Below are 11,850 nucleotides of genomic sequence, written 5' to 3' on the forward strand. Positions count from 1 at the left end.
ACCCGCGACCTTCTGACTTGCGGCATAGTGCCTTAACCACTACGCTACCGCGTGCCCTTGTGTATATATATATATATATGTACACACACACACACACATATATATGTGAATAAGCATATTATCTGCTTTTAAAAGACTGCAGTGGTAATTTTATGTTCTGTTTTGTACTTGGAATTTCAGTGAAAGAAAGGCATACATATTTACTGAATCTCAAAACAAAATCTGAATAGTATGTTTGGGCCTAACATATATAAAAATCAGAGTTTACATAAAGGACGAAGGCATTTCATAATCTGCACAAAATGTCTGCAAGCAGTGTATGGTGCACATCCATGTCTTGACATCAGAACGCAGGACAAGATCATAATATAAATGTAGGTAGCAAATCCTTCAGAAGTGTGGCGAAGTTAAAATATTATGATAGGTTAGTAAAAATAATGTGATATTCCTGAGGAGATTATGGCAGATTAGATTCATTAAATGTCTTCCAATATTCAAGATCAGAATATTTTATCTTCATGCCTGATACCAAAAAACGTACATGTTGAAATACGTAGAACTGTAACCTTACTTCCTGTGTGGGTGTGAAACTTCATCTCTGACATTAAGGGAAGAATGCAACAGACTGAGGATGTTAGAGAACAGGATACTCAAGGGGAATATTTAGATCCAAGGGGGATGAAGTAACAGGACAATGGAGGAAACTCCATAATGAGGAGCTTCATAATTTATGCTCTTCACCCAATGTATAGTATTAGCATAAGCGGATCAAGGAGATTGAATGAGATGGGTTGACATGCAGCACGAATGGGAGAGATGAGAAATGTTTCAGAAAAGCTGAAGGAAAGAGATCAGTTAAGTGACCTAATATTAGATGAAGTGGGATCTAATGTTGGGGACAACTCACTCACCTGCATAAGTGTGCCGGGTGTTGTGGCCAGTTTATAAATGGCCATCCCTGGAATCATGGCAATGCTCGAACCTGCAATAACCCAGCCCAGAATATTGGCCCACACCGGGTACACATATTCCTCATATGTCAGAGGCTCGTAGCCTATCAGCCCATACACTATGATGAACTGAGAACACAAGAGATGTTTCGATGTAATAGTTGTTTGTCAGTCAGTATCTCAGATTATGCAGCAATGAGTGAATAATGAATTGAAAGTATCTGGAAGGAAGTGGACATGGCCTAATTTGCAGTACTATTGTTGTATTTGCTGGAAAATACTGAGGAATACCAAGAAAGATCTTAGAACAGTTGGTATCCTGACCGAGATTTGAAAGGGACATCTCCCAGGTACAAATTACAAGAGTTACAAGTTGGACCAACTTCCTATATTAATATTTCTCTTGTGAGTCTGTGAGATGAGAACAATACTTTCGGCATGGACCACGTAAGATGTTGCAAGAAAGAAGTTAGGAAGTATATGCATCTCATAACTATTCTAACTGTTGCATATTTATCTAAAAAAAATAAATGTTGATAAAAGTTTTGTCAACAACAGAACAGTCAATAATAATTGAATTAAATATATGCACCTAGTAGAGTGCTGACTAAGAATTCAGCAGCAAATATCATCATTTTCCATGCAAGTGTTCATGCTATTAACCCATCTGTGCTCTCCTAATTTCTTTCTAGTCATATATGTTATCGAATGATATGTCGAGGTCGACCTGTAAGGCCATCTCCCACTCCTTTATGTATTATACTACACTTCACATATCCGTATGTAAATATCAATAATAACAGAATAGACATGATACACAAAACCAAAAGACGACTTCCCCGTTCGTGACCTACTAAATAACTTACACCCATGCAATATGCTAACACTCAACAATTCGTTATGGTAATCTGAAGCTGTATAATGACAATGGCAAATCTCGGCCTTACAATTTTTGTTATGTATTCAGAGTGCCCCAGGAGGAAAGGTCAGTATTCTGGGAGGTCATATTATCGGTCATTCTAAGCAAAAGTGTGTATGTGCATGTGTCCTATTCCGAACGGTTTCTGAGATAGAGTTATTTCACTGCACAGTTCCAAAATTGTTGATAAGAAAGAGTTACTACGTACCGTTTCTAGTACCAGTATTTATTGTTCAAATGACAAAGTTAGTACAGTTTACCTAGTGTAATATATTTTCGAAAATTCCACTGTTGACATCAATGCACTTCGCAACTCGTGTGAGGACATCGCGTGTTGCTCGTCTGTACAGTGTACTGTACAGTGAAATAGCTCTATCTCGGTGCAACTCGTGTGAGGACATGGCGTGTTGCTCGTCTGTACAGTGTACAGTGAAATAGCTCTATCTCAGTGCAACTTGTGTGAGGACATGGCGTGTTGCTCGTCTGTACATTGTACAGCAGAGTGAAATAGCTCTATCTCGGAAACTGTTTGGAATAGAACATACATACATACATACATACATACATACATACATACATACATACATATACACTTTTCTGCTTAGAATGACTGATACTATGACCTCTCAGAATACTGACCATTCCTCCTGGGACACTGTGTAGGAAAGGATTTGAATACATGCAGGCCTATAAATTCGGGTCAGAGTGAACTTTGTTTAATTATCACCAAGAGACTTCGCTAATCTTCAGGTGTGTTCGGGAGACCACCGTTGGTTGATGAATATTCTAGTTCGGAAAAATGTATAAAATTTGAGACAGTCATGAAGAGGACTGTTAATGTTGCAGACTTCTTGAATGCGACGCTGTTTGTCCAACTATGTATTTAATAACTCTTCAGAATAACTGCTTGCTTCCATCATATACCCTGATGGAGGAGGCAGCATGTTACTCCGAAAAGTTAGTATGTATTTACCAGACTGCGCATTCACTCAATTTTGTTGAGGTCTCGAAAACAATAGTACTTGGGGGGGATATATTGGATATCAAATTTGTGGTTCATTCTCTCTACAACTTTTATCTGAAACATGTGTCATTCTGATAAATATTTATGGAGTTACGTTCGAGATGCGCTCAAAAACTCCTGTAGGTTTTCGTGTGAAGTGTCTGGTACTGTTGTCAGATTTTAATTAAAATTGTAATATGTCAGCAAATTTTATTAAACTTCACAATACCAAGTTCCATGAAAATCCGTTCAATTGTGTCATGGGTATGGACGAAGGACGAATTACACGTATATCTTTACGCGCACTCTACAGGAACGAAAAGTCCCTGAAGACTGATCTAGCAAGTTTCGTAGTATCCGTCTTCCTGAGGATCCGGTAGTCTCTGCCACTATAGAGACTAAGTGAGAGACAACCGATGAACCAGGGTTCGGTTCCTTGCTGAAGCAAGATATTTTTCTCTTCACTACAGCGTCCAGACTGTTTCCGGGCCCACGAGGTCTCTTTTCCAGCGTGTACCGGGATCTATTTCCGCGGGGACAAAGAGACAGTGGCGTGAAGCTGACCACTCACATCAATCTAGTGCCTAGATTGAGAATGCGTGAAGATATACCTCCTCTCTCTCATACATCTTCGTGGCGTGGTACTTAATTAATGAGGTGCAGGGACAACTTTACCTTCTTACCTTCCATGACACTCTAAATCGACAAGTAACTTGCAATTTTTTGTTTGATTAATAGCATATTTACAACCTACTCTCGATAATATGAAGTAATAAGTAAATTTGTTCTAAGTAGGTGTCTTGAGTGGAGAAGGCATCCACTGATGATACTTTGACAGGCCCTGTAGAGGAGTGGTGATGGTTTTAATCTTCGTCATTTGCGGGTTGCGGTAGGTCAGACAGCCACTGGCTTCTCAAACTTCTTTCATTTGGTGGGTTGCTAATTTCTGCAGCTAATCTGTTATTGTGTCCGACCATGCTTTGATGGTAGAGTGTTGACAATCTATGTATTTCTTCTATGTAATGGAAGAAATTTGCAATGTGTTTGTTCTTCGTTCTAACGGTTGTCCTCCTTAAGCGTGAGAAAAATATGAGTTACTACTATCTGAATCTTGTGTACTTACCATCAGGAAAGCAGGAGCGACAAATCGCCAACATACGCGCCAATAGATGCCTGGGGAGAAGCCAATCATATCACGAATGTCGTCACAGAACCGCTGGGTACCTGCATCAACCAGAGCAGAGACTCAAATGAAGATCGACGGTAGGTTTGTCGGTCCTTACAGAGAAATCTTAAAGGCAACAGCTCTCTTACGCAGAAGCAAACATTGTTTCAGATAACAGCGAGTTTCCTTTTTACCGGTTGCTTAGCTCATTATTTGACCCTGAAGATGGATGTAATACTTTCCTCCGAAACTTCACTGAACTTGTACCAGACTACACGGTTATAGTACTGTTCATAGTAACCGCTATGAGAACATGAAATCCGGCATAGGAATGATTTATACGCGTACACCGGAACAAAACCCACCTCAGAAGTTCGTGTAAGAGTGTCATATTTACCATCTACCGGGGGAGAACACGAGCAAGTATTTGGGTCCGATTATGCGTTAAATGCCAGAAGTCATTGTCTGCCCGTTCTGTACACACATACATTCATCACTGAAATTTGGGGGGGGGGGGAAAGAGAGCCGGGGAAAGTACAGTATGCGCCAAAAGATTCAGTACTGAAATGAAAAGACGTCCTGCTGATACCACTGTCTATTCATGTGAAGGCCCCTTGCGCGAGAGAACCTTCTCAAATCCTGAAGAAATGGTCCGATCACCATGTCTCTGTAGCGTTCTTGGGTGGCGGTGAGAGCATCGCCTGCCTCATCCTCAATGAAACAGGGGCCTAATATACCGTGTGCTGAGACGGCACACCATACCGTCACACGTGTACCATGTAGCGGTTTCTGGGCGATAATACCTGGCCACTCAAAACCAAGGAAGCGAGTTGTCTGGCGACCACTTCCGTATGAGCGGAAATAATACTCAACTATAAATACTTTTTCCTCCGTCGAGAGACACATTTCCAACAACTGCACAACACAACTTCCTTTTCACTACTGGGAACACGTGCGGCTGGAGCTGTGCCCCGTCGACAAACGCACATGTGCATTCGAGATGTGCGAGTTTCAGTAGTGCAGTTTTTGGCGCATACTGTATTTGGAGCTAAGCGGGGCGAAGTGACTGGAGGATGGGGGGAAAGGGTCTTCCGATTGTGGGGACGATAAAAAAATGTTGGATAAGAGGGGCGGGGCATGTAACACGCATGGAGGAGAGAAATGATTTTTCAGCTTTCGTAGGCAACCCTGCAGGGAACAAACCGTATGGGAGATCTAGGCGGAGATTCACAAAATACGAAGAAGAGTGAATGAATAAGTCACAAATGGAAGTAAAACAGCTGTAATGGACGTAATCAGTTTTCTAGCAGCACAGTCCAGCTCTATGACAGTCTAGTAAGCTTTCTATATCCATTTGTGGCCTATTTACTGACTCTCCATCATGCTAAAACTGGTAAAAAGGTGAAGTTTTTCCTGTGCTTAATTAACTAAGCACTACGCCTTGAAGGCGTATAGGGGAGTGGATATATAGATCCATATTTTCTTGACCTCGGCACTAGCTGGAGGTGAGTGGTCAGTTTCACGCCCCGGTTGCTTTATTCCAGGGGAAAGAGCCCCCGGTACCCATTGGATAGGAGGCTGGGTGGGCCCCAGAGCCGGTAAGGACGACGTGGAAAAGAGGAAATTCTTGTCCCTACTTGGACACGACCCCTCGGTCATGCAGCCCGTAGCCAGTCACTGTACTGACTACGCTATCCCGGCTGCCTCATGCTAGAATTGGTATAAATGAAAAATAAGGTGGCTTGGGAGAGATCTGGCTCGGAAACTGTCCAGTTCTAGGCTAGGTGAGCGATCATCAGGTCCTCATGAAGGAGCCCCGGTGTGCGTGGCACGCACCGTATATCCAGGACACGGCGATTGTCTCGAAGAGCACGGCGAACAGCATGGAGTAGCCCGCGGCGTAGCGGTCCAGCAGGTGGAAGAAGTAGAAACCTCCCTGCAGACAGAGCCAAGTTCAAGGTCAGTGGGAGGCACCCTCGGTATCAGGAAAGCGACGGGTAATGTCACCGACAAGTGTTACCTGGGAACAGGAGGCCAGTCCGACCATGAAGTACAGCGTGAAGAGACAGGCCACGAATATCTCCCGGTTCTTGCCGATAACTGGATACTCGTCACTCAGGGCCGTGATGATGGCTTCCGAACCGCCGAACTGCACAAGTTAACCTCTTAGCGTGTGCTGTCCAACCGGCACAAACAGTCTCAAAAACCTGACAATTGCTAAGTTGGTCAAGAAATTTTCTGCTAGACGCTACACAAGAGCCCGCCACTGAACCCTATCCTCAGCCAGTGGAATCCAGTCCACGCCCAATTTCCTTAAGCTCCACTTTAATATCATACTCTCAAGTATGACCCTTTGTGACTTTTCGTAACAAGCTTATTCTTTTATGGCGAGAAGTTGTTAGCTCCACGCCCAACCCCCAAGCTGGAGGATCAACCCTTGTCGGCCGTCCGCGACTGGTTATTCAATATATTCACAGCTACCCTCCATATCTGGAGGGCGTCTCCTCCCTCCGCAACCTGAGTCCGCGCCATGCCGTGGTGACAATGGGCACACATAACATGGTCAATGATTAAGTCAAGGAGGATGAGATGAACAAGGCATGTAGCACGAATGGGGAGAGGAGTGCATATAGGATACTGTGGATGGATGTGGTGGATGGATAACATTAAAATGTATCTTAGAGATGGGGTGGTATGGACTGGTTCGATTTTGCTGAGGGTAGGACCAGTGGAGGGCTTTTGTGAACACGGTAATGAACTTTCGGTTTCCATAAAATGCTGTGACGTTCTTGAGTAGCTGCACAGTTGACGGTTTCTCGAGAAGGGCTCAGTTCGCAAATATGACTAGCCTCCGCAAATTGTCTCTTCCCTTCTGGGCATTTCCTCTGTTAATATTCGGTCCAGAACAGAAGTTATGAAGTTATTCATTATGAAATTTTCTCCATTCTCCTCTCTCACGGCTCCCACTGAAGCCCTCACACCGGGCACCCATCACGGGTAACTGTGGCGCCAGAAAGTTACTCGTTACGTCCGTGGCTGCGTTCAGAAACTCAGGAATCAGAATCCCGTTTAAGACAGTGAACACACGATAAGGGATTTTGGTTGGAATCCACCTACCAGACTACACGGCCCTAAAACCCGGAAGGAAGCCATATAAAAGTTTTCAAGCCCCATTTTCATTAACATAACCATCATTAATTCAATTAAAGTTCTTGATTGTATGGACTGGATTCAGTTGGCTAAGGTCAGAGTCTGGTAACGTATTTTCAGGTTTCGCACAAATTTATTAGGATCTGAAAGGAGGATTCTACTCAGTGAAACAAAAATGAACAGATTTAAAATTATACAGAACTATTAGCCTTATTTTGGACTCTATCCATCGTCTGGTATATAAAAGACAAAAAACCACAACGTTTCGGAGACTGGATCTGTCTCCGTCCTCAGGTGGATGGGGCAGGATAGACCGACTCAGTTGGGCCCGTTAGAAATAGCTAGTCTCAATCACTGGGTCCTGCCCCATCCACCTGAGGACGGAGACAGATATAGTCTCCGAAACGTTGTGGTCTTTGTCTTCTTTATACCAGACGATGGATAGAGTCCAAAAGAAGCCTAATAGTTCTGTACAGCATATATCATCGTCAGAATCCTTTCAAGCTTTAAAATTACTGGATGGTTTACCGACCGAGCTGTCGAGCCCGAGCGTCAGCAGCATCATGAAGAAGATGAGGGCCCAGAAGATGGAGCCAGGCATCGTGGCTATTGCGGCTGGGTACACGATGAACACGAGTCCTGGGCCTTCGGTGGCCACTTCCTGGATGGGTCGCCCGGAAGTGTGAGCCATGTAGCCTAGCACGGAGAAGATGACGAATCCTGCGACGAAACTGGTGCAGGAATTGATGACACTGGTCAGCAGCGCGTCCCTGAAGCACATTTTGTGGCAATGTTGAGCTGACACAAGCAGTAGTACTAGGCACCGCCAACTTCATCATGTCTCTGAGAACTGAGGGGCGTACAGTAGTAGCTGTTATGATTATTATCTTTTTGTGATATATTTGTACCATCTTCTTGAAGGAGAATGCTGCTTCCATCTTCAGGACAGAAACAAATATTTGTGTACCTAGCTTCAGCAAGTAACGTATAACAAAAACCTGACAAAATGGGCAGAATTCCTGCTTCTCATTTGGAAGGTTCCGGCTTCAAGTGTGGTTCTGTCCGAGGGTTGTGGGTTTCCCTACTCCCTCCAGGAAATTCCGGGACAGTACGAGGGAGAGTCAGTAAATAGGCCACAAATGGATATAAAATGTAAAACATGTGATACTCGAACCTGGAAGAAAACATTTATTTCTCGACATATTCTCCATCAACATTGATCATCTTGTCCCATCGCTTCACCAGTGTGTCGAAACCCGCAACATGTAAGTCTTTGACTGTTGTCTCAGACACTTCCGCACATGCGTTTCGTCATCTGTGACTTTCGAAAGTCCTTGAGAGAATTTCTCGACCCAGTTGTGAACAGCTTTATGCGACAAACACTTACACCATAAACATAAAAAATTCTTTATGAATATTCTTTATATTGAGTCCTTTTGCCCACAAAAGATCGCTGCTCATCGGTAGTACACAGTCTAACATGGTCGCCGTTTTACCACAGAAACCAGCCTATGAACTTGCGCATGCGCGTCTGCTACCTAGACTGTCATGAAGCTGGACTGTGCTGCTACCTAGTGATACACATATAAAACCCATTACGTCAGTTACAGCTGTTTTAGTTCCATTTCTGACCTATTTACTACTCCCCCTCATACCTTCAAGTGGGTTACGACTGCTTCCTTCACAATTCATTATTCAATATTCATTTCATAATTCGACGGTGTTAGTCTAAGCTGTTAACAGCGTCTTCAAATAAAACAGAAACCGCTGTTAGCTACTGCGCAAACTTCACTAACCCTCGCATGTTATCCAGGTTCGACGACCCCAGTAACTAGACTACATAGCGTCAGATATCATCCTGACATCTGCCTGGAAGGACTGATGAAAACCACGAAGGAATTCAGTCAGGATAGGCGGTGTCTCGGCCGAGATTTGAGCCTAGTACCTCCCGAATAAAAATACAAAGCATCAGAGCCCTGTCAACCTGCAGTATCTTCCTCAAAAACAAGAACATTAACGATCGTTTATGATTTTAGGTGCTCCAACTTTTAGACGAAGAATTCTTGTTGTAGGTAAATGTAAAGGTGTTCCTGTAACAGGCCGTGGAGGCATATAGGGTTGTTGAGACGTCGAGGTTATAACATTTTCCAGAAAATCGGCTCACAGATGGCGGTAAGGTTGTCAGCCTTACACTCCGGCTGCCCTTTAACCCCATGAAGATTCCTGGTACTCATTTCTGTTAGAGGCTGAGTCGACCCCAGGGCCATAGTGCGGCTGGAAGGATTAGGTCAACTGAAAATCGAATGACCTCATCCGGAATCGAACCCGAGATCTTCCAGCTTGTAGAATAGTGCCTCAACCAATTAAGCTACACAAGTATGAGAAGTTACGTAGGGCCTGATGTTTAGTGTAGTGCAAATTCCACGCGGACGAGTCCTTCAGGCTTGAGTTCCTTAACAGAAAGTTAATGCAGCTGGCAATGAGCCAACACGTGCAACTCCTTAATCCCGAGAGCCAGGTGTTAGGGCAGCCTCATCAAGAGATAAGATATAATTCGGAGCAACATCTTTCATCTTCAAGCGCCGATGAATAATCCCAAGAACAAAAACAGAAAACAACAAACTTCGTGGAACTATATCGACCAAGCGACCGCCGCTTGTCGGCGAAGTTAGTGCCAATTTTAGCGGACAGAGGGTGTCGCGTGGTCAACGCAACGAATCCCCATGGCCGTTAATTTCGGGTTTCTAGACCTGAGCCGCTATTTCCTTGAAATAGCTGCTCAATTATCCTCAAGAGGCTGAGTAGACCCTGTTCCAGAACCACTATTTCTCATAAAATCTGGTAGCTCCTGAAATCGAACCCGGACCTCTGGATCTGTATTCAGGAACTCTGACCACTAGACCGCAGAGGCAGTCAATAATCCAAGAAAGAAACCAAATAAAGTTGAGTTTATCAGTTGTCTGATGGTTTCCTGCTTGGCTTACTCTCCGACCCATCCTCGAGTTTCTGGCGATATATTCCTCTGAAACGTCGGGTTTTCTCCGAAACCCAACACGTTATGTCCCAAGAACCGTACTGTTCATAGTGTCCGCCTTGACAAACTCAGATCCCACACCTCACGGTGGTTGCGCATTACTGAGAGCTCAGAAAGACGCCGATATTCACGAAGTACAAGCAAGACCGCTTAAAGGAACAGTCGATTCAACCTCAGAGGACGGGAATGAACTGAATATATTCAAAGGAACTGCTGAGTGATCAGGGGGAGAAGGCCCCAGAGCCGCCGTGGGCAGCCCTACCTGCAGACCTGCCTGCACAGGATACCTCCACTTACTTGTAGACGTTATTGTGGTATTTGTTGTAAGATGCGTAAGCCAGAAGAACACCGAAACCAGGACCCAGAGAGAAAAACACCTGCGTAGCTGCGTCCACCCACACCTGCAAAAATAACACAGCAAAACTGCAATGCTCTTCAACACAGTAAACTGTGAGACTTGACAGAACTGGGGAGCGGGTTGCTGTCAAGTGGTGGGCTACAGAAGTAACACTTACTGAACAGCCACCTATTGTCACGTGTTCCAGCGACTACAGACGGAGTTTGGGTTTGTAAAAGGATTTATTGAACGCTTCACAGACTCCAGTAAAGAACTGACTGGGGCAAAAGTCTAAGTCACTTTGCGACTGACGGTCGGTCTTGGTGTCGAGCCCCACCTGGGGTTCATGACCAGATACTTATTATGTTTGACAGTTATGGTCTTGTTTTTGTGGGGTGTCCTCTCTGACGAGAGGACGGGTCTGTCTTTTGTATATGCTGCTGTCCCTTGACATACGGTCTTTTTCGGGTCCGAGTCCCTTGGGACTGGTAACCATATTTTACTGTCTCAGATTTGAAACTTCCCTTTACGTCGCCTATTCTTACGACTCGCTGGGTCACGACGGAGGTATTCGACCCTACCTATACACGGTCAGAGTCAGAGTTAGAGTCAGAGTCAGAGTCAGAGTCAAAGTTACTTTACGACTGGCGGTTTACCGCCAATCAGTTCGTTTTGGCCTTAGCTCCTTGAGGCCCACGACCAGAATTTATTTTTCCAACTGAACTCTTGCAATAATAGTACTTATGTAACATCCTCTCTGACGAGAAGATGGGTCTGTCTCTTATGAATACACTAGACCATTCGTCAAGTGTATATTTCGCACATATAATATGTTATCGAAAACTCTTCCTTTTGCTTTACACACTAGTTCTCTGTCAGTACAGGCTTTACAGAGCAGATCATGCCTAACTTACAGATCTTATGCTACAATGAATACTTAGTCATTTGAACGGTCATAAGCTTGTTCACCGCCAGGAGACGTTCCCTAGCAATAGCTGTTTTACTGTTGGCTGTTACTTGACAACGGGTCTACACGTCAAAGCATTGTTCACGGTGCTCAACTCGAGGAGGATGCCATAGGAGGGTGACGCAGAACGCTGGCATAAAAACAGACCCAAAACACAGCTCAGTGCGCAGCATCCGGTCGCAGAACTTATTTTTCCCGATGCCAGGTCGTATTTACCTGTCTCACGACTTGTGACACTCTTCACATTTTCAGACAACGTATCTCGTATCACGTGTGCAAAATTCGACGTACAGATTCAACGTTACTATGGGCTTCGATCAACATA

The 11,850-nt window shown here is 44.2% G+C and overlaps 1 protein-coding gene across 1 annotated transcript in view; it reads right to left on the minus strand.

The window, feature by feature from the left end:
* The window catches only part of LOC111875251 (sodium-dependent dopamine transporter), an 88,608-nt gene that overhangs the window by 7,210 nt on the left and 69,548 nt on the right, over window positions 1–11,850 (minus strand). The window contains exons 8-13 of the mRNA XM_023871323.2: window positions 10,519–10,622; window positions 7,720–7,957; window positions 6,058–6,186; window positions 5,874–5,973; window positions 3,996–4,096; window positions 912–1,079 (exon numbers count right to left, since the gene is read on the minus strand). Of these exons, the coding sequence (XP_023727091.1) occupies window positions 912–1,079; window positions 3,996–4,096; window positions 5,874–5,973; window positions 6,058–6,186; window positions 7,720–7,957; window positions 10,519–10,622 (840 nt within the window). The remainder of the gene's footprint in view (window positions 1–911; window positions 1,080–3,995; window positions 4,097–5,873; window positions 5,974–6,057; window positions 6,187–7,719; window positions 7,958–10,518; window positions 10,623–11,850) is intronic.

This window comes from Cryptotermes secundus, unplaced genomic scaffold (assembly GCF_002891405.2).
Source record: "Cryptotermes secundus unplaced genomic scaffold, Csec_1.0 scaffold526, whole genome shotgun sequence".
NCBI classification, from domain to species: domain Eukaryota; kingdom Metazoa; phylum Arthropoda; class Insecta; order Blattodea; family Kalotermitidae; genus Cryptotermes; species Cryptotermes secundus.